The 22,303-nt window shown below is 40.1% G+C and overlaps 1 protein-coding gene across 1 annotated transcript in view; it reads left to right on the top strand.

Annotated features, from left to right (window-relative positions):
- The window catches only part of CERK (ceramide kinase), a 606,813-nt gene that overhangs the window by 449,459 nt on the left and 135,051 nt on the right, over positions 1–22,303 (top strand). The window contains exon 11 of the mRNA XM_044087264.1: positions 20,326–20,531. Coding sequence (XP_043943199.1) covers positions 20,326–20,531 — 206 coding nt within the window. The remainder of the gene's footprint in view (positions 1–20,325; positions 20,532–22,303) is intronic.

The following is a 22,303-nucleotide window of genomic DNA, read 5'->3' on the forward strand; positions in this document are numbered from 1 at the left end:
AACTTTTATAATAAATAAAACTGGACAAACGTTGCAGCTTAAAAGCACTGTTCCAACTTTACTTCTCATATAGTACAGATGATGTGAGAGATATAACATTTACCTTAGGACTTGTGTCCCTACCATACCTCTAACATAGCTGGATTTATAAAGCTCTTTATATACAGTTTTAGTCCTGTAGAAACAATACTAAGCTTCCTTGTTTAACAATGTCTTGTAAGAGACCAGCTTTTCTGACAGTGTGAATATCCTGTAACAGTGTCCTGATGTCCATGTAGAAAAACATATTTTTGAGGAAACACATTGTTCTGTATTCTATTTGGATCTGTGTATATGAACATATGTTCTTGTACCAATGCTGATAAGCATATCCTGTTTTTTATGCAGAAAAACATATTTTTGAGAAAACACATTGTCAGAGATCAGCTTTTCTGACAGTGTGAACATCCTGTATTTTATTTGGATCTTTGTATAAAAACATCTGTTCTTGTGTCATATCCTGTTTTTCCATGCAGAAAACATATTTTTGAGAAAACACATTGTCACAGTGTCATAAACATATCCTGTTGTTTTAGGAAACATATCGTGTCCATTTTTATATGCAGAATAACATGTCAGTGTTCTTTAAAAGCAGATTTTGCATTTTTGTTCTTGCATACATCCTGTTTGAGTCTGTAAGGGAAAAATGTCCATTCTTTAAAAGCTGATTTTGTATTTTTGCTCTTGCATACATCCTGTTTGAGTCTGTAAGGGAAGAATGTCCATTCAGCAGATTCCTTTTCCAAGCCATGGTCATTTAGTATGACTGCTGATCACATATTACTAAACTTTGTTTCTGCATTTAAGCAAGCCTTTTCTTTCAGCATATTTACAACATAATTAATTTCAGACTAATATTCATAAAATCTAACAAAGACACTAACAGTAAAGCGTTTCTCCTCCTTTTCTGTGTGCGATATATTTCTGCATAATTTTCAACTAATTCCATTTGAAAGTAACTAGACTCTTGTAACCTTTATTTATTAGCTAATATTTTACTATATTATTTAACGGTCTTATTTTCATTAAATGTCATATCATTATAATTCTATGTAAGTATGTTCATTTACTATTTATGCATGTAGTTTTATTATGTAAATCTTGTATAACTGCCTTCTACTCATTCTGTAAAATGGAGCATTTTTCCCTGGGCCTCCACTGAAAGTGGGACTTGTGTCCAGTTGGACTTTCCAGGTAAACAAAAGCAATACATAAATTATACTACTCAGTGTTTGCTTTACATTTTGCCTGTTTTGTCTAAGCACCGGAGATTCGTCTGCTACAAGTGCAGTTTGGTCTTCTAGGCTCAAAAGAACCTGAGAGCATGGATGCAAATGCTGGTTTTATGTGGGAGTCCTGCACCACCAGTGTTGGTACCTTTGCAGGTATAAGACAAAAGTGTGCCTTTACTGGGGCATCTTTAGAAAAATGGCCAACAAGGGTTTCCTGATTCTCTAGTCGAGTGGGTCCCAAAATGGAAAAAATATATATCTGTGTGTGTGTGTGTGTGTGTGTGTGTGTGTGTGTGTGTGTGTGTGTGTGTGTGTGTGTGTGTATGTATATATGTATATATATATATATATATATATATATATATATATATATGTGTGTGTATGTGTATATATATATATATATATATATATATATATATATATATATATATATATAGATATATATATATAGATATATATAGATATATATAGATATATATATATATATATATAGATATATATCTGTGTCAGCAAGTTGCCAGTTGGAAATGCAAAATACTTAATGACTACACAAAGCTGTGATCATTCATCACTGCCAGATTGTCACAGGTGTCTACAGTACTGTAAGGAATGAACAGTACACTGGGGTAAAAACACTTACCCATTCTCCCCTTATAAATTACTGTATCTGCTTAACAGGGGAAATGGGTATGTCAGGGTACAGTTGTGCCATCAACCTAAACAGATAATGACCATCTACATTTTCATGTGTGGAAACTTTTCTGTGGAATTCAGATTTTTCCATTAACTCTTTAGTTTTTTGTAATTCCCTACCCATTCTAAGGCTACATTATTTTAATCAATTTCCTTACTGTTAATATGTTCTGCCTGTTTTTGCAGCAGTAGCCACTGTTTAGTCATTCCAGCTTAGAAGACTTTAAAGGGCAGCCATTGTCTCATTTTGACTGCCTGTGGCCTACGCCATCTATATACTGTTTCAGTTCTGAAAATTTGTTCTGACACAATAAGAACAACTCTGTGAGGGTGTAAATAGTAATGTTGAAATAAAGCATAAGCCTACCCATATGATCTGCTGATCCCATTCTCATAACTTTATGTAGGAGGTTGATGCTATACCGTGTGTGTGTGTGTGTGTGTGTGTGCGTGTGTGTGTGTGTGTGTGTGTGTGTGTGTGTGTGTGTGTGTGTGTCTGTAAAAGTACCCTTGTTAGCGATGGCAGGTTTGTTAATTTGTTGAGGCTCAAACCGTGTGTGCCTTAATTATAGGAGACAAGAGCCTGAATTCTCAGCACCAAAATGAGTTTACATGCATTTTCGAGGAATTGTGAGTTTCAGTGTATTTTTCAAGAATTTATGAGCTTCAGTGCATTTTCAAGAATTTGTGAGCTTCAAGGAAAGAGAAGTTTACTGGTGTTCATGCCAAGTCTGTTTACAATATGCAGCTGCTTTGTTTAGCAAATGGGCATCACTATTTATGCTGTAGCATTTGAAAGCAGTATTAGTAGCACAACATGTAGCATACTTGCTTTTGATGCAGAAGGTTGTACTCCCACACTGTGTCGATTGATTGCTGATATTGTATTATACCTTTAAGGAATGGGGGTGCTGCAGTCCTAAGAGTTCCCTCCATTGTACTAACTATGAACCTGTTGTCGGTTTGCCATCCATTCCCTATGCAATATAACCAGCTTTTATATATATATATATATATATATATATATATATATATATATATATATATATATAGATAGATAGATAAATGTATATATAAATATATATAAATATATATATATGTATATAGATATATATTTATGTTTAATGTAACATAGGCAGTTTATTCTTCAAGGGCAGCAGGCACTGAGTTTGTAGATGAAACACTGAAATACAAACTTCATTCCTAGCAGCAACCTCTTCATTACTTACATATCTCTTTAATGAGGAATAATTCAGATGACGTTTACTTTTGTAAAAATTGTATTTATGATATTGGTGAATTGTAATGACAGAAGCTTGAGTGGTCTTTTATCATTGAAATGTTTTGAAATGGGCAGTTTTGTCATTATTGGGTCATATATTTTGTTTCATTTCCTACTTGAAAAATGTTCAAAACTACAAATTTAAAACGTACTGTAGTAAGTGGTGCTGTATTGTACAAGGAATATAATTTAATACAGTCAGGAAGGTGAATCAAAGAACACAATCATTTATGCATTGTCCTGAAAATGTGTGCAAGGGACTACAGTTTGAAAACAGCCCAAAGGTAAACTTCATTTGCCAGTGGCCAGTTGCATTTTCTTTGAATGTGGATTTCAGTGCCGTTTCAATGAATGTCAGTTTCAAAGGGCAGAGAAGTTTACTGTTAATGCCAAGTCTGTTTTCATTTGAGACTGTTTTGTTTTGTTTAGCAAATATCTGTCAGTGTTTGTGCTGTAAAATTCGAAGTAAAAGTTTTAAACTAAATCCAGATATCTGTAATTATTGTAGACATGAAGAAAATTCTGTACACACTCTGACAGGTTTAAACAGTGTTTATGGTAACTGGGGAGAAGTAGCCAAGTAATGGGACATTACCCTGCTTAGTGTCCCATTTGACCATGGTCCTCCAGCTCTGACTGCACCCCCCTGTGCCCCATGCCCTTTTACAGATTACTGAAGACACCACTGTTAAAAACTGCCAACAGATTTTTTTTTTGTTGTTGTTATGATAGTGGACTGTGTTAAGTGAATTTGACAAGGTGTAATTCAAATATGCCTCGTTTTGTACTTCTGAGTGACTAAGCCCCATCCCCCTCCCTTACTCATAGGTGCTGACCCTAACCCTACACCTATCCCTTCCCCTAAATAACCCTACACATTAAGGTACTAAACACCCTTTTCCCAATAGTAAAATGGCTGGTACAAATTATATCTGAGAGTTAGTGGTCTGTTTTTTAGTGTAACTGATTGGAAAAGGAAAGTTTTCACATATTGATCTGTTTACTTAGTCCATGAAATGGATCTTTGATGGAAGGAAAGTTAGACAGGTTTGTTAGATTAAATGAAGAGGTCTGTAGTCATTTAGTTGTTATGCATCTGTTAGAGATGGCACAGGGAAGATGAGCATCCTATCCTCAGGGGGGAGGAGGGTGGAATGTGATCCCCTAACATTGTAGTCTCTCAGAGGAAAAATTGTACTGCAAAGAGGAGGTAGGTCACATATCCACTGGCTGAGGTGGAGGTGGGCTGTGGGAGAGATATTAGGACCATATTAAGAAAATATCCTCATAGCCTGGGTGCCAGTCACATCACAAGCAGCCTTCCTAACTACCTGTGTAATGGCCCATCTGGTTGGCTGTTAATGGAATGATTGAATGCCTACTGTGGGAAACAAATGGGCAGAGTCCAGTTGGGGGTGGCCTGAAGGCAATAGGCACAGGGGAAAAAAGACATGAGATTAGCACCTCTGTGTGACAAGGTTTGATTTGTGACAAGAAGTAGTGACAATGCTGCACAATGTATTACACTCAAAATAGGTAGCTGCTGATGTCTGAATTACTTTTTGGAATGGTTACTGGTCTGAAGAAGTGTGTTCTGTTATCCTGTACTGTCTCATTGCCAAAGCTTGCAGCTTCTCCTAACTGAATGTATGTGAGTCAAAATGGAGAATTTCAAAGAAATTTTAGAGTTTGACTTGACCTTTTTATTTAGTTGAACCCACAAGAGAGGTCCAAATTATGGTTAGTTGATAGTTTGTGGGATGTACTGAAGAGCATAGTTCTAGTTTTAGTGGCATCAAAAGTCAAGCAAACTATTGGCATGCTTTATTGGAATCTGATTGTAGTTCTCTTTCACTCTGGAGAACAGAGGTGCTAGCTCAGTGAAAGCTAATGTCAGAATATAGTTTAATTTTGTCTGGGAGCACCATGCTAGTTACATTGCTTATAAATACTGAAGACAACACAGGAACAGACCCTTCTACTACAGCAATGTAAATGTTTCCTACATCTCTGATTTGATTCACAGACTAGGTTTTGAATGTCCTATTTCTAAGGTAGCTGCCAAACCAGTATAGATTCGGGTTGAATCCTAATAGCTTGTTAATTGAGTTTCCAGTTGAGGCATTTAGCTAGACCAATCCCTTAACATTCAACTACAAATTCAAACAACACTCAAAAAGATCAATACATTATTATAGCAACAACCAAACAAATGACAGTCAGACGCACGACAACCATAAAAACTTTAATAAACAGATGTGAGTAGGTAAGCACTTTCACCACTACAAGTGGCTTCTTCAGACCATATAACTCACAAAAGCAAAAACAAACATTTAAATAGATAACATCTGCTACTCACTTTTTAAATAAACCAATAAAAACATATCAATCACATTATTAAATTCATTCAGTACTAGACCTGTGCCTTCTTTCATTACCACTTCACAAGAACAGATAAAGTATGCTGCATCATCAAATTCAGGAAGTGATCTCCTAAAAAAGCAAAGTCATGAATTGCATACATCAAAGTTGCTACAGCTGTAAATACACAGTATAAACAAGAACATAATGCTCACAAAAACAGAAGCATACATTCAGATAAATAACATCACCTACTCACTTATTACTTTCTAAAATAGGCCAGTAAATACACAGCAGTCACAGTATTTCATTCACTCAGTGCTAAACCTGTGTCTTCCCTCATTACCAGCTCACAAGGACAGATAAAGCATGCGGCATCATCAAATTCAGGGAATAACCCCCCTGCACCCCCCACTAATGAGTCTCTCCTCCTCTGGTTTAAAGAAATCAATCATAAGTTTCATGTATTCGAAACTTGTCTCAGGATTGAGGTTTTGCCAACTAGCAAGTAACTCAGGATAGTGTGTGCCATACGCCGGCATTTTCAATACTCTCAAACCTCTGGGGACCACTCTGTGATGCAAACAGGCTTCAAAATGAAGCCGTTGAAGCTGTAACCATTTAAGTTTATACAGATTATCTTCCACTTTGCTCAGACATGCACGAAGCGCATGTCTATCACAGTCTTCCTCTGTATCACTTGCATCAGCTGGTAATGAAGGAAGACACAGGCTTAGCACTGAGTGAACAAAATGCTGTGACTGCTGTGTATTTACTGGCCTGTTTTAAGAAGTAAAAAGTGAGTAGCTGATGTTATTTATTTGAATGTATTCTTTTATTCCTGTGAGCTATGTGTTCCTGTTTTTACTGTGTTATTTATAACTGTAGCAACTTTTGAGTTTTGATGCATGCACTGTATGAATGTTGCTGTTTTAGGAGCTCATTCCCTGAATTTGAAGATGTAGCATGCTTTATCTGTCCTTGTGAGCTGGTAATGAGGGAAGACACAGGTTTAGCAGTGAGTGAATGAAATACTGTGACTGCTGTGTATTTACTGGCCTATTTTAGAAAGTAATAAGTGAGTAGGTGATGTTATTTATTTGAATGTATGCTTCTGTTTTTGTGAGCATTATGTTCTTGTTTATACTGTGTATTTACAGCTGTAGCAACTTTGATGTATGCAATGTATGACTTTGCTTTTTTAGGAGATCACTTCCTGAATTTGATGATGCAGCATGCTTTATCTGTTCTTGTGAAGTGGCAATGAAGGAAGGCACAGGTCTAGTACTGAATGAATTTAATAATGTGATTGTTTTTATTGGTTTATTTAAAAAGTGAGTAGCTGATGTCATCTATTTAAATGTTTGTTTTTGCTTTTGTGAGTTATATGGTCTGAAGAAGCCACTTGTAGTGGTGAAAGTGCATACCTACTCAAATCTGTTTATTAAAGTTTTTGTGGTTGCCTTGGGTCTGACTGTCATTCCTTTGGTTGTTCCTACACTTGTATTTTATGTCTTTGGCAATCAGTTTACTCGTTGGGTGATATTTTATCTTTTTTGTCTATCAATATTACATTATTGTTCTTGGCAAAGAAAATAACATATTTTCTGTCCTAGCCATCCAAAGTTACCATAGGCAAAGGAATACCCTTACCACAACTCAAATGTGGACTACCCATTGCAGCCTCAATGAAAAATACCACCATCTTGTAAACCACCTCCAATAAAATTTGCAGGTTCGTTAGTAGTTCCTGATTAAAGAATATGGATCAGGATTTATCATGCACTTTCGCAAATAAACTAAAAATATCAGCACAAGCAGAAAAGCTTAGAAGATACATAGATAAATATAAAGGAAAGGTACAAAATTAACAATTTATTGATGACCCAAAACAGTTTTATAGAGAATTGGGAAACAAGGTAAAATAAATTGAAAGACCACCAAAAAAAGAAGAAATAGATACATTTTGGAGAAATATTTATGAAGATCCTGTGAAACATAACAAATATGCTAAATGGACAGAAGATGTAGAAGAAAGAGTAAGAAGTTCAAATGTACAGGTTATGAAACAGGATGAAGTATGGACCAGAGAGATTGAAACAAAGTTAAGAAAAGTGCTAATTGGAAGATCCCAGGCCCAGATGTAGAACCTAACTTCTGGCTAAAGTATTAACATCTTTGCATGAAGATTTAGCCATGAGTAAGAACTATTTATATGCGCACCCCAAACAGACACCAGCCTGGCTAACAACAGGAAAAACAATGCTCTTCCTTAAGAGTGAACCTACAAGCTACCTTAAAAACTATAGACCAATAACTTGCTTTCTGACGGTGTATAAACTATACACTGGTATTGATGCCGACAGAGTTTATAGTAATTTAGAAGAAAACTCAATTATGACAGCAGAGCAAAAGGGTAATAAAAGAAAGTCATATGGAACAAAGGATCATTGTTAAATAAAGTCATAGTGGAGAATTGTAAAAAGAGGAAAAATCTTGAGTATGGCATGGATAGACTACAAAAAGGCATTTGGCAGTATCCCACATTCATGAATAAAAGAGTGCTTACAAATGTGTAAGATACACCCTACACTGATGAACTACATCACACGGACCACGAAATGGTGGCAAACCACTTTGCAGTTAAGTCATGGTGAAGGACAAATTATTATTCCAGGGATAAAAATCCAAAGGGGGTATTCCAGGGTGACTGTCACCACTGCTTTTTTCCCTTGCCCTTAACCCATTAAGCTGTCTGCTTAACAAATTAGGTCATGGTTTTAATTTGGCTCCCAGAAAGCAACAAAGTGTAAAGACTAGTCATCTTCTATTTGTCAATGATTTAAAACTGTGTAGCTCATCAAACAAGGAACTAAAATCACATCTGCAAGTAGTCAAAACTTTTTCAGATTGTACGAATGTCATTTGGTCTTGGTAAATGTGCAGAAGCAACCTTTGAAATAGGAAAGCTGCAGCACTAAGAAAACGTCAATTTGGGACAAGAGTGTGATGTAAAAGAATGTGAGCAAGAGGGAGTGTATAAATATTTGGGAATTGATGAAGTATCAACAATAAAACATGAACAAATGCAAATAAAACTCAGTAAGGAATATTTTGGAAGACTTGAATTAATCCTAAAAACAGTGTTGACATCTAGGAACAAAAAGTTCAAACTGTTAACCAGTTTGGTCTTCCTGTCCTAACTTAGTTTTGGAGTGATTGACTGGCCCCAAAAGGTGTTGGATGATTTATAAAAATCAGTGCATGTCAAGATTATATATTCCCCATTTCAAAAGAGGTATGGGATGGGCCTCCTTGAAATTGATTACATGTATAGATCTGCAATAGTGGGACTGCATACGTATCTGTTGACCTCACAAGACCCAAACATAGTGAAAGTTTTGAAACTTGAGGAGAATCAATCTAAGATGTCTTCCCTGCTTAGTCTAGCAAAAGCATATCTGTGTCGAGCAGGAATGGAAATTAAACCAGAAGTAGATACAAATCAAGCAGCAACTCTATGTGCCAAAAAAACAAAAAAGAATATATGGTGAAGGATCAGATGAGAAGACAAGAAATCTAGAAAATGCATAAATATAGTTGCAAGTATAGAAAACTCTTGGAACAACCTCATTGCTGATCAGGATTTAATGCATAAATTGTTAAGGAAAGGTGAATTCAAGTCAAAAGAGGAAAGGTTAATATTGGCGGCCCAAGATAGTGGACAATGTACATGTTGGTTTACAAAGTCCATTGAACATGTGGGAGAAACAGACAAGTGTAGGTTTTGTAAAACAGAATTGGAAACAGTTGTGCACTTTGTTACTGGTTGTGACATACTAATGGCAGAAGGATTGTTTGCTGAAAGGCATAATAATGTGGCAAGACTGTTGCACTGGGGATTGTGCAAACATTATAATATTTATGTAAATGAAAAACACTGGAAACATGAGCTGCAAAGCATCATAGAAAATTATGAAGTCTATAGCACATGGGATCGCCCATTACCAACAGTTCAAAAGACAGATGTGAGAAAACCAGGTGTAGTGGTCCAAGAAAAGAAGACAAACGTTACATTGATCATTGAAATCGCTACACCCGGTGACTAGTGCCTTGCATACAGAGAGAGACAGTCATAAAATATCAGGATTTACAGGCAGAAAAGAGAGCAATGTGAAAGAAAGATACCACATACAGTTCTAATAGTAGTAGGAGCAACAGGTCTTATAAAGAATCTGCAATCATATTTAGATACGTTACCGAACTCAGTACGAATTGCAGAAGGAGTCATTACTGGGATCATTGCCGGTGCTGCAAAGAGCACTTCTGGCTGACATCAAAAATTGAAAGAGTACTAATTTCATGAACTTTAGTCATACTTTGACTTAGGAATGGGGTCCATTCCTGTCGTGGTATTAGAAACCCAAAAGATTTGGAGACGTTAAAAAAGAACGCCACTACCTAACTGTCACCAAAGCCAGATGACTCCCAATACATTTGAGAACCAATCTCTTACTGGGATCACTAATTCACAAAGCCCTTTCTACCTTTCTCCTTTCACTCATAATCTTTTCAACAAAACTCCCACATATAATCTCAGGGGTATGTGTCAGTCCACCCTTTTAATTCCAAAACTGAACTTCATTGCACTGACTATGCATTCTCAGTCCTAGCATCTAAACAGTGGAATTTTGTTTCTCTCAAAAAATTACAAAAGTACTCAGACTTCAGATGACAACTGAAGGAACACCTGTTCACCCAAACAAATTGTGCCTGCACTCATGCAGGCCACATTGCATGAACTTTACAGCTGTCTCACACACCTTTATCCCTATGTCAGCCTTCCTTATCTCATTGTGTCATCCTCTTAATTACTCCCTCTCATTCATCCTACCACTCCCTTCTTTTTGCATCTCTCGTGCTTCCTCTCTTTTCTTCTCCTCTTCCCTTTGCATGCCTGTCTTACCATTTCAGTCTCTTCTCCTCTCCTTATGTATCCTTACTCCAACTATTCACACTCGCATCTTCTAATGTCCTCATAAATCTGTTTCATTCATTATGGATTCATCTTATCCAAAAACGTTGTGCTAAGCAGGATTTTGTTTTCCCATCCATGTTTTGACATTGTAAACTGCTTCTTAAACTAAGTGGTGTAGCATATTCTTGCATATTTAAATGTGTATGTTTTTAGCATGTCCTTGTATCTGCAAATATATTTTGTTAATTTTTTATGTGATCCTTTTCACCTAGACTGTGCCAGGAAATGGCCACCGAGATTAGTGCACTACCTCATTAGATAAATGTAAATAAATGCATAAATAAATAAATATTGTACCTGCCAGCCATCCCTTTTTCATTGATATTAAAATGTCATCAGTGGCTGCATATATAGCCATCATAGTATCGTGCCCAGTTCTGAATGTGTGTTGGGCAGTCAGTAAGCTCTACTTGCTTATGTGCTCAAATGGTTATGAAGTTTTATTTCCTTGTATGAATAGTGGCAGGGCATTGTCGTACATCTGCTGTAGACTGGAATTCAGATAAACCAAAGATGTCATTCTATTCCCATGTTGCAGTTTTCATACTGTGGGGTTTCCAGCCCTCAGGCGACCCAACGTCTGCTCCTATACAAAAGCTTAAGCCTGGCTGCCATAGGTGCGTGGGACATCACACGTAGGGCCATAAACCTTGGGAGTATGTGTGATGTTGACACTCACAGACCTCAGAACTTTTCAGCCACAGACGACGATTACTTCGACCGCTTCGCTCCTACGTCCGAAGACATCTAAAGATAAGTACCCCATTGTGGTTTTTACCTTTTCGTACTTTCTTAAACTTTAGCTTTGTTGCTGTAGTTGGTTTTCTCTAGCTGATGTTGGCGAAAGAGTAAATGTAGTTGTGGGTGCTAGATTCCACAAAAAGACACCCACAACCACTGTGTCTTTTGCTTAGGTAAGAAGCACGACCAAAAGGTCTGCTCTATTTGCCAATCCTTCGTACACAAGACCTTACGCAGCCATCTGTCTGTGTTAAATCTGTTTCTAGAAAACCAAAGGCTTAAACGCCTCGCACTTAGGATGGATCCTGAGTTGGTCACCCAAGCCGAACAACCACGGAAGAAGGCCAAGGTTTGCAGCCCTTCTCCAGATGCCACTCTGCCTTCGGATGTCCCGCTGATTTCCGTTCTAGGGGCCGAAGAACACCCAATTACTCCGGTTCCAACATCTCCTCTAGAAGAGGCTGTGTTAGTTCCCACGGACAGCACATCAGCGGCTTTGACTAAGACATCGGTCATAACCGACGTCGAGGGGGAACCATTGCTGGACTGGCCAGCCGAGACCTCTTCTACACCAGCACAGGCCTCTGTTTCCTTACCCACCCAGATGCACACTCCTTCTAAAAGGAAGCAGGAAACTAAATACTTGAGCCTGATGCCTCCAGCAGCCCCAGACTGGAAGTCCTTCACTTCCTCCTTGATGCAGACCTTTATGGATCTTAGGCCTACAGGCCCTACTCTCACCAGCATCCCTGCACCGAGTCCTAGGCCAGCTTCTGCTTCTACCTGCCTTTAGCATCTACTCAGCAAACAGTTGATGACCCAGAACAGTCTTATTCCTCCTCTGAGGAATCTGTCTCCTATGTTTCACAGATTGCCTCTCCCATAGACTATTACTCACCTGAAGAGGACTCTATTGAAGGGGACTCCCCACCTGAGGACTTATCTTTTGGGGAGACTATCTCAAAAATGAAAGAGTATTTCAAGTGGGATACTTCTTTAGTTTCTGAAACCCAGAAAAGATACTTTGAGCTTCTACAGCTTGACTCTCCTTCATCTTAAGCCAGTACTCCCAGCTTTCTTGGATGCCTTCACTTAGGTTTCCAAAAACCTGGACTCTCAACCTCCTTCCCCTAAGAGGCTGGATAGGTTTTACAAAGTCCCTGATGACTACAAGTTCCTCATAAAACCACTTTTGGCCAACCCAGCTGTTATTGCAGTATCCCCAGACAGTCTAGGTAATTGCCTTCTGCTTCCTTACTGCCATCCGATAAAGACAGCAAAACCATGGAGAGGATGGAGGAAAAAAGGTGTATACACCTTCTCTACCCTGGCTTTCAGGGCTATAAACTACCAAACCCACATGGTGAAGTATGCCCCAGATCTAGTCTGTCAGGCCTCCACCTTGTTTGCTACTACCCCGGACTGTCCAACCAAATCTGACATTTCCTCCAAATTGTCAGTGGCCCCTCAAGTAGCCAGACACTGTATCCACTGCAGCTGTGATGCTGCAGAAGCAGTTGCCAGATCTGCTGCCACTGTTTCCACCTTGTGCAGATACTCCTGGCTCAGACTACAACCTCTGCCAGATGACTTTAAAGCCAACATCACGGATGCTCCTCTGGATGACAACCTTCTATTTGGCAAAAATGCTGCAGAACTATTTAAAAACTTGCAAGAAAAAAGCAAGGAACTGTAGGACATTAAGCACTTTCTGGTGTCTCCAGTGCCCAGATATTACAGGAACTACCCAGCCAAAACATCCTTTGTTAGAAGGGCCACTTCCACATCTCACCCTTCTACTGCCAGACCATGTATGGGATCTCAGAGACAACCATATCCCAGACCCCCTCAACCACAACTCCCCAACAAACAGCCCTTTCCAGATAGAGGGGGACCCTCCTAGGCTTGACTGCCTTGCCCAAGTGCCCCTGTCTGCCGGCCTTACACAATGCCTTCCTTTTTGGAGAACCTTTCCATCATCCAAAAAGGATACTTTCTTTCCGGGAATGAAAAACCTAGACCAATAAAAATTCCTTTCCCTCCCAAAAATGAACTCCATTTACTTCCTCCCATCCTGCAGGATCCAAGGAACAATAGAACCATTTCCTTCAGGTCAGGAGGGACGAGACTTCTACTCCTGCCTCTTCTTAGTACCAAAAAGGATGGCCCCTGGAGACCTATCCTGGACCTCTTACCTAAACCTGTTCCTACAGGTTCCCTTCTTCAAGATGCTCTCCCTTCAAACTCTTTTACCCCTCATTTCACCTCAAGCTTTTATGGTTACCCTGGACCTAAAGGATGCATACCTGCACATCCCAGTCAAGCCTTCCCACAGGAGGTCCCTGCACTTCTCTGGGCCCTCTTGTCATTTTCAGTTTACGGCACTGCCTTCACCCAGAGTTTTTAGAAAGTGCTTGGCCCCAGCCATCGCCCACTGCAGAACCAAGGGAATTCAAATATACCCTTACTTGGACGACATTCTCATTTTGGCAGAATCACAGTCCACCCTTCGTTCAAATCTCCACTTCACTATGTCCCTTCTAAACAACCTGAGTTTCACTCTCAACCTCCAAAAATCCTCTCTCTTCCGACAACAGGACAATGTTTTCCTAGGGTGCAGAATCAGAACAGATCTAATGAGATCCTTACCTCCAGACAAGGTACAAGCCTCCTCCCATTTTCTAACTCTTCTGACAGAATCACATCTAACTGCAAGACAGTTTCTCCAAAATGTAGGCCTCATGACTGCCACCATTCCCATGCTCCCACTAGCAAGGATGCCCATGAGGAAATTCCAATGGTACTTAAAGACCGTTTTGTCCCAGAGCCAACAACCTCTAGACAAACTCATCCCCCCTTCTGCCCTGTCTAAATTTAGAGCTGAAGTGGTGGATTCAGCAGGTTTTCAACAACCAGGGAATTCCTCTTCAACTTCCCAGTCTATGCACACAGATGCATCAGACCTAGGATGGGGAGCAACTCTGCAGGGCTACAGGGTACAACAGTGCTGGACCCCTGCCCTGCAGAAATAGCACATCAATGTCAGGGAGATGACTGCGGTCCTCCTAGCTCTAAAAGTTTTCCTTCCCATGCTACAATCAGGATTACTCCACATTGTGACAGACAACACGACTGTCATGTGGTACCTAAACAAACAAGGAGGGTCAAAGGCATACTGGTTATGTCGGATTACCCTGCTAATCTGGGAAATAGCAAAACACAACCTCTTCCTGAAAGCTTCATACATCCCCTCTCAGGAAAACAAGCAAAGCGGACTTGCTCAGCAGAACCACATCTCTGCAACACAAATGGATGTTGCACAGGGATACCTTCCTACACATAGTCTCCCAGTGGGGCACACCACAACTGGATCTGTTTGCCTCCCCCCAGAACAGACAACTGAACAAATTTTGCAGTGGGACCCACTCACCAATAGCTTGGAGAGTGGATGCCTTCAGTTTTTCATGGCAGGGAATGTACTTATACGCCTTCCCACCCTTCCCTCTAATTCAAAGAGTCCTTCTGAAAATCAAGAAGGAACAACCAAAAATCTTGCTGGTGACTCCCTATTGGCCAAGGCAACACTGGTTCCCCCTTCTGTTTTCACTAGCCAGGGGCAATTACCACAAGTTACCCCACCAGGTGGACCTACTAACACAGCAACAGGGATACCTCCTGCACCCACAACTGTCTTTACTACAAGTAACTCTGTGGGTGATCAACTTTTGATCCCTTTTAGCTAACACTACTCGGAAGGCATGCTCTCTGTCCTGAGGGAGGCCTGGAAACCAACAACTAGAAAAAAACTACTTGTCTAAATGGCAGAGATTCTTGAAATTTGGTGTTCTCTGAGAAACAAGGACCCATTTCTAGTAGATCCTACCCTGGTCCTGAACTATACCTGCAGACTTGTTAAGGAGAGGCTAGCTTACTCTTCTGTCAAAGTCCATGTCTTAGCCATTTCTGCATGCATGCCTTTACAGCTGCCTCTTCTCTCTAGACTGAATGTAAAACTTTTCTTGAGAGGGGTCTTACACATCAGACCACCAGGAAAGCCCATTCCTCCTCCCTGGGATCTCAACTTCATGCTAGAAAAGCTTACCCTACCCCCTTTTGAAACAGGCAGCACAGCATCTTTTCATATGTGCACATGGAAAACCATCCTTTTAGTAGCCATTGCCTCTTCTAGAAGAGTGTCTGAATTACAGGCCCTGATGGCCTGCCCTCCTTACACCACCTTCTACAATGACAGAGTTTCCCTATGTACTAATCCATCCTTTATGCCCAAAGTAGTTAATGAGCTTTCCGTAAACCAGTCCATTCACCTACCCACCTTCTTCCCCTCTCCTATTAACGCTGCGGAGAGGATGCTCCATTCCCTAGATATACATAGGCAACTGAGATTCTACTTGGACAAAACCAAGTCTTTCATATAATCTGACCAACTGTTCATTTCCTTCCATCCCAGGGCCTTGGGTAAGGCAGTCTCCAAACAAACTATTTCCTCCTGGATCAGAAAATCCATCCTTTTTTGCTACTCTCATCATCACAAACCATTGCCTCAAGGAGTGCGAGCACATTCTACCAGAGGCATGGCTACTTCTAAGGCCTTCATGAAAGGACTAGACACAGCTTCCATCATGGAGGCAGCCACCTGGTCCACAGTCCATACTTTCACCAAACACTACAAGCTGGACCAGGTCTCTAGGGCCAGGGCAGGGCTTGCCAGGGCAGTCCTGCAAGGATTCCTAGAATCCTCCACCTCTGCCACCTCCCAACATTCCTCCTAGCTGTGGTACTTTCCCACAGTATGAATACTGCAACATGGGAATAGAAGGACATAAAATAGTTGTGTAAAATCTTACCATAACTATAGATGCCCTTCTCTTCCATGTTGCAGTATTCCTTTCCACCCTCCATCCCCCTGATAGCCTCTATATTCTCTAGGGTATAACCTTACTTCAGGCCACTCATTACAGCCCTTCAAGGACATTTGCTTTTGCTTCTCCTTGGCTTTATAGTCTCTTCTCTGGGCTTCAAGTTTTGAGGTCTGTGCGTGCCGACATCACATTTATACTCCAAGGTTTATGGCCCTACATGTGATGTCCCACACACCTATGGCAGCCAGGCTTAAGCTTTTCTATAGGAGCTGACGTTGGGTCACCTGAGGGCTGGAAATCCTACAGTATGAATACTGCAACATTGGGTCACCTGAGGGCAGGAAATCCTACAGTATGAATACTGCAACATGGAAGAGAAGGACATCTATGGTTATGGTAAGATTTTACACAACTATTCTTTTTCTTCAAATAATTTTCTTTTCATATAATATGTATTGGTGACAAATCCTAGACAAATCCTATTAGATGTCCTTCATTATCGCTGCTGCAGTATTCTTTACAAAAGGGATTCCTTGCCAAAGGTATCCTGCCAGTTTACCAAAGCCTTAGGATTTTATAGACATATGTCACACACATGCTCCCCACACAGGGCATAGGGCATAAAGGAAACGTATGGACATTACATACCTCAGAACTTCTTTGTTACCAGTCTGACTGCCATCATTGATTGTTGGTCTGAATGTTCCTTCTGTTCTGGTTCGCGAGACATGTTTCAGATACACGTGCCTCATTGAGGTTTTTCGTTGTCTTATTTTCTTTTAATTTTTATGAGCTTACATGTCATCCAGAAATGGATATTGTCGGTGTGGGAGACAGATTCCCCAAAAAGATCATCACCAGCAGTGTGTTTTCTGTTTGGGTTCTTCTCACAACCATGAGCAGTGTTTTGTCTGCCAGACGTTTGCCCCCAAGACCCTTTATAGTCAGCTGTCCTCATTGTCCATTTACCTGGAGAATCAATGTCTTAAATTGTTGGTGCAAGGTGCTATGGCCAAATCTTCCCATCCCGAAGGTCAGCCACCTGCCAAGAAGAAGGCCAAGAATCTCTCCTCAATTCTGCTGGTGTCCCACCTTCCCTAGACATCTCGCTCAAGGCTGGTAAAAGCCCAGAGGATTGCCCATTTGTTATATTGGATTCGTCTGCCGTGACCCCGTTGTAGATGAGCATGGATCAGACTTATCACACGTCTTCAGAGGCTGTACAAACATCCCCTACAGATGTTGGAGGAGGGGGGTCTTGACTGATTATTTTTATTTATTTATTGGCATTTGTTTACTGGGAAAGTACACTGGGCCAAAATAACCCATTTTCAGTGGAGGCTCGAGGAGAAAGGCTCTGCAGGGCAATTAGTATAATAGCATATAACATTTGAAGTGGATAGTGAACACAAGCAGTGTTAGCAAAATGGAATAATATTAAGCAAGCAACAGAGTAGAAAGGATATACATATACAAATGTACAGATACCACAGTTTAAGGGCACATACTAAACAAGTCATATACAATGTTTACAAGGTAATCTAGGAGTTACAGCCAGCATAAATTGTGCAGGAAGAGTGAAATTGATTTACTGACAGGTGATTAAGCAGCAATAGATAGTAAGTCACTATTAGAAGAATCATAAGGTCAATATGATTTAGGGTGTGGGAGTCAGGTTACAGATGGATGGGAATTAGGACATTTGCATTGCCAAAGGGTGGAGAGGTGTTGGTGCAGTGATTTTTTTGAAGGAGGAGATATTGCTGGAGGTTCTGATAGCTATTGAGAGAGAGTTCCATAACTTGGCAACAGAAAAGGAATAAAGCATGTCACCAACTGGGAGTTTTGTTTTTTCTTCTTGAAGGAAGAGTTGATTTTTGGATCTAAGTGGCCTGTTTGGGTGGTAGTGGGTTAGAATGGATGAAAGGGCTGGACAGTCTGATGGTTTGTAAATGATTTTATGTGCTGTGGTTAAGTGTAAGTAGATAATCTGAAGTTCAAGACAGTTAATCGTTTGTAGAGAGATGCAGTGGTGGGAAGAGTGTTTTTTGTTGGTTGCAAACTTTGCAACCTTGTTATAGCAGAACACGAGCTTAGTTTTTAAGGAGGACTGGATGTTGGTAAGGAGAGGAGCTCCATACAAAAGAGATGGAAGGAGAAAAGTTGTAGCAAAAGTACGCATAGTAGAGCAGGTAAGGAAGTGTTTGTGCCTGTAGAGGGTGCCTAGTTTTTGGTTTGTTTTTTAATATTATTGTGGATGTGGAGGTCGAATATCAGATTTCCATCTAGAATTTCAGAGGGACCAAGGAGGATACAGCAAATTCTTGTTTGGGAGAAACTTCCTACTAGGTTGGTTGAGTGAAGGGGGTCTGAATCTCCTAGGGTATGTAGGACACATGTCCCTCAAAAGAAAAACAAGCATATTTCCCTTGCCCTTAAAGATCCCCGGTGTTAATGACAGGATTTTACCTAGGAATTATTTAATGCCTTGATGGCCTTAAAGCTTCCCCAAGGAGCTTCTGGGCCTGCTCTCCCCTGGTCATCAAACCCACTCAACAGGCCCAGAGAACAGAACTCTTGTGGAGAGGATTTGGATTCTGGGGAAGAATCTTTGGCATATTCCTTTCAGATCACTTCTCCCTTGGACTATGGCTCTGAGGAGGAAGATTCTATTAGTCCTGATTCTCCCTTGGAAGAACTCTTCTTTGGAGATACTATTACTTGCTTGGTAGAATATTTTAAATGGGATTGTTCTCAGGTTTCTGACATTTAAAATATGTATTATGTGTTCGTTGAGATGGAGTCCCTTAAGCCCTCTGCTTTACCTCTAGTCTTGGCTGCCCATCTAGATACTTTTTTCCAGCAGCCTCTGTGGCCCTGGATTTTCAACCTTCAGCTGCTGAGAAACCTGATAGATTTTACAAGGTGTCTGATGAGTGCAAGTTCCTAATCAAATATTCTTCTGCTGACCCTTCTGTAGTGTCCATCTCTTCTGACAAACCCTCTAAACATTTTCCATATTCTAAACTACTATCTTCAGGCAAGGAGAGTAGAGCTATGGAATGGCTAGGCAAAAAGATGTATACTGCTGCCCCCTTGGCATTTTGGGTATTAATTACCAGGAGCATATGACCAGGTATGCTTTAGCTCTTCTTTTTCAAGTTTCCCAGGCAATTTCTGAATTCCCTGATGCTGAAGGGAAGGCATCAGCCCTCTGTTTACTGGGCTCTACTTCTCAGGTGGCTAGCCACAGTATTAAATTCAGTTATGATGCAGCTGTTGCTTCATTTGATGCAGTTTTCAAAGGATTGGATACCAATTCCATCCTTGAGGCTGCAATTTGGTCTTCTGTCAACACTTTCACTAAGCATTACAAATTGAATGTTTCCAAAGAAAAAGCTGTCTTTGCCAGAGCAATTCTGCATGGGTTTCCTTTAGGGCTCTTCTGGGCCTTCCTCCTCCATTTTGTGAAGAATACTGCAACAATGATATGGAAGGACACAGTACAGTTGTGTAAAGTCTTGCCATAACAGTGGATGTCCTTTATTTTCACTGTTGCAGTATTCACTCCCTCCTTCCACCCCCTTCTACTTTACTCTTTTCCTTTTATCTTCCTGGCCTGGATTTCCTTTCTTTTTTTTCCTTCTGGATGCACATGTTCCTCCTGGGGCTGTTCAGTTCTGAGGTATGTACGTCTGTACATCAGCTTTATGCCCTCAGCTTTGAGCGGGAAACATACAGTACATATGGCATTCAAAGTCTGTAAAATTGTAAGGCTTTGGTATACTAGCTGGACGTTGGACTACCCTTGGCAGGGAATCCCTTTTGTAAAGAATACTGCATCAGTAAAGAGATGAAGAGCTACTGTTATGATAAGATATTTCTTAACTGTACTTTCTTTGAAAAAACTTTAGAGTACCTCTGTTGTGTTCTGGGGCTGTTTATTGCAAGTAGCTTTGAACTACATAAAAGTGAAGTTTGTTTTAAAGTTTGTATAATTCTGACTTAGCATTTAAATGTAATACAGGTTGTAAGTAACTTTTATCATTTGTTTTACAGAAGACAAAGAAGCATGGAAAATAATCAGAGGGAAATTTCTTGCAATCAATGCGGCAAATATGAGCTGTGCATGTCCACGTAGCCCTAAAGGTCTTTCACCTTCTGCTCACCTTGCAGATGGCTGTACTGATCTAATAGTAGTACACAAATGTTCAAGGTTAGAGTTTTTGAGGCACCTTTTCAGACACACAAGCAGTAATGACCAGGTATGTTATTAGTAAAATATTTTTCCTTAAGTAATAAAAAGTGAAAATGGAAATTAATTGCAAATCTTATTGACATATTTTAAAGTAATATAGTGATATTGATTTTAAATAGTCCAGCTAGAGGAAGCTTGCCTTGGCTATCAAACAAAGGAACTAGGGGTCTATATTACGTTATCGAAGTTTTACAACTTTGAATGCCATATGGTCGAACCCATATGTTCAAAGTTGGAAAACTTCAAAAACGTTAAAAAAACCCCCACTTACCTAATGGTTGTAAGCAGGGGGGCAAGCCCCCCCGCATCCCCCACACCCCTCGCTGTTCAAATATACCAACTCTGAGACAGTACTACAATGCAGTACAGTGCTGTCAAACAAAGGAACTAGGGGTCTATATTATGTTATCGAGGTTTTACAACTCCGAACGCCATATGATCGAACCCATGTGTTCGAAGTTGTAAAACTTCGAAAATGCTAAAAAAAGAAAACACTTACCTCATGATTGTAATCAGGGATGCAAGCGCCCCTGCACCCCCCATGTGGGGGGCTGCACCTCCCACACCCCCCACTCTTTAAATATACCAACTCTGAGACAGCATTACAATGCAGTACAGTACGGAAAGGGAAGATTTCCCTTTACTACACTGTAGTGCGATCTCAGAGTTGGAATATTTAAAGAGCGGAGGTGTGGGAGTGCAGGGGGGCTTACCCCCCTGCTTACAACCGTCAGGTAACTTTTCTTTTTTTAATTTTTTTTCTAATGTATTTGAAGTTTTACAACTTCGAACATATGGCTTCGACTGTATGGCGTTCAAAGTTGTAAAACTTCAATACCATAATATAGACCCAGGAACTAGCCTTACAGAGTGCCATGCCGCTTCCTAAAAAGGCATTCATTCTGAAGTTTTCATATACCTTCATGTGTCTGCCTTGCACTTCTTCATACTTTCCATCTAAGTGGTGGTCATCTCCAGCCCTCCTAGTTCAGTAGAAGGCACAATGGACAAGTGTGCTTATCAGCAGTAACAGTTGGTCAGCAGGTAGTACACTCACCTTTGCTGGAAGATCTTAAGACTGTGAGATCTGTTCCTACACCAGGTGCTTAAATTCATTTTCTGACAATGATTGCAATTCAGCATATGGGGGTTTGCAGAGCTGAAATGCTGCCTTTTGAATGAGACACTAAATTGAGGTTCCATCTGCTTGAGGTTGGTGATAGCTCAGGTGGATGTAAAGTATACCAAGGTACTTATCAAAAAAAAAACAACAAAAAAAAAAATAGCAGTACTTATTGATGTCCTTCCTTATCACTGTTGCAGTATTCATAATGTCTGGGATATCCTGCCACGGATAGTCAAATCCAGCCAGCATACCAAAGCATTCACACTTTCCAGGCGCTATACATCAAATGTATGTTGTATACCCAAGGCAAAAGATACATATGTGATGTATGAATTACTGACCCTCAGAACTATTTTGCCACAAGATTTTCACAAAGTCGGCTAAGCTACTAAACCTGATTGGTTTCAGAGAAATTATTCCTCTAAGACTGCTTTTGTCCGCAGACAATATAGACAGCCTTTTTGTAGCAAGTGAGCCTCCAAGTGAGTTTTTCCTTACAAGCCTTCCTTACTTGACAAATCTGCTTCTATTTGGTGATCAACTTCTACTTTTTGGCCAGATTTCTTTATCCATCAGGTTGATTTGGTCTTTTCCAGTTTGGCAGCAGGTAACCACAAACTATTGGGTTCTTTCCATTATCCAAAATGATTACC

The sequence above is a fragment of the Protopterus annectens genome, chromosome 11.part0, assembly GCF_019279795.1.
Source record: "Protopterus annectens isolate FY-2018-M chromosome 11.part0, PAN1.0, whole genome shotgun sequence".
NCBI lineage: Eukaryota > Metazoa > Chordata > Ceratodontiformes > Protopteridae > Protopterus > Protopterus annectens.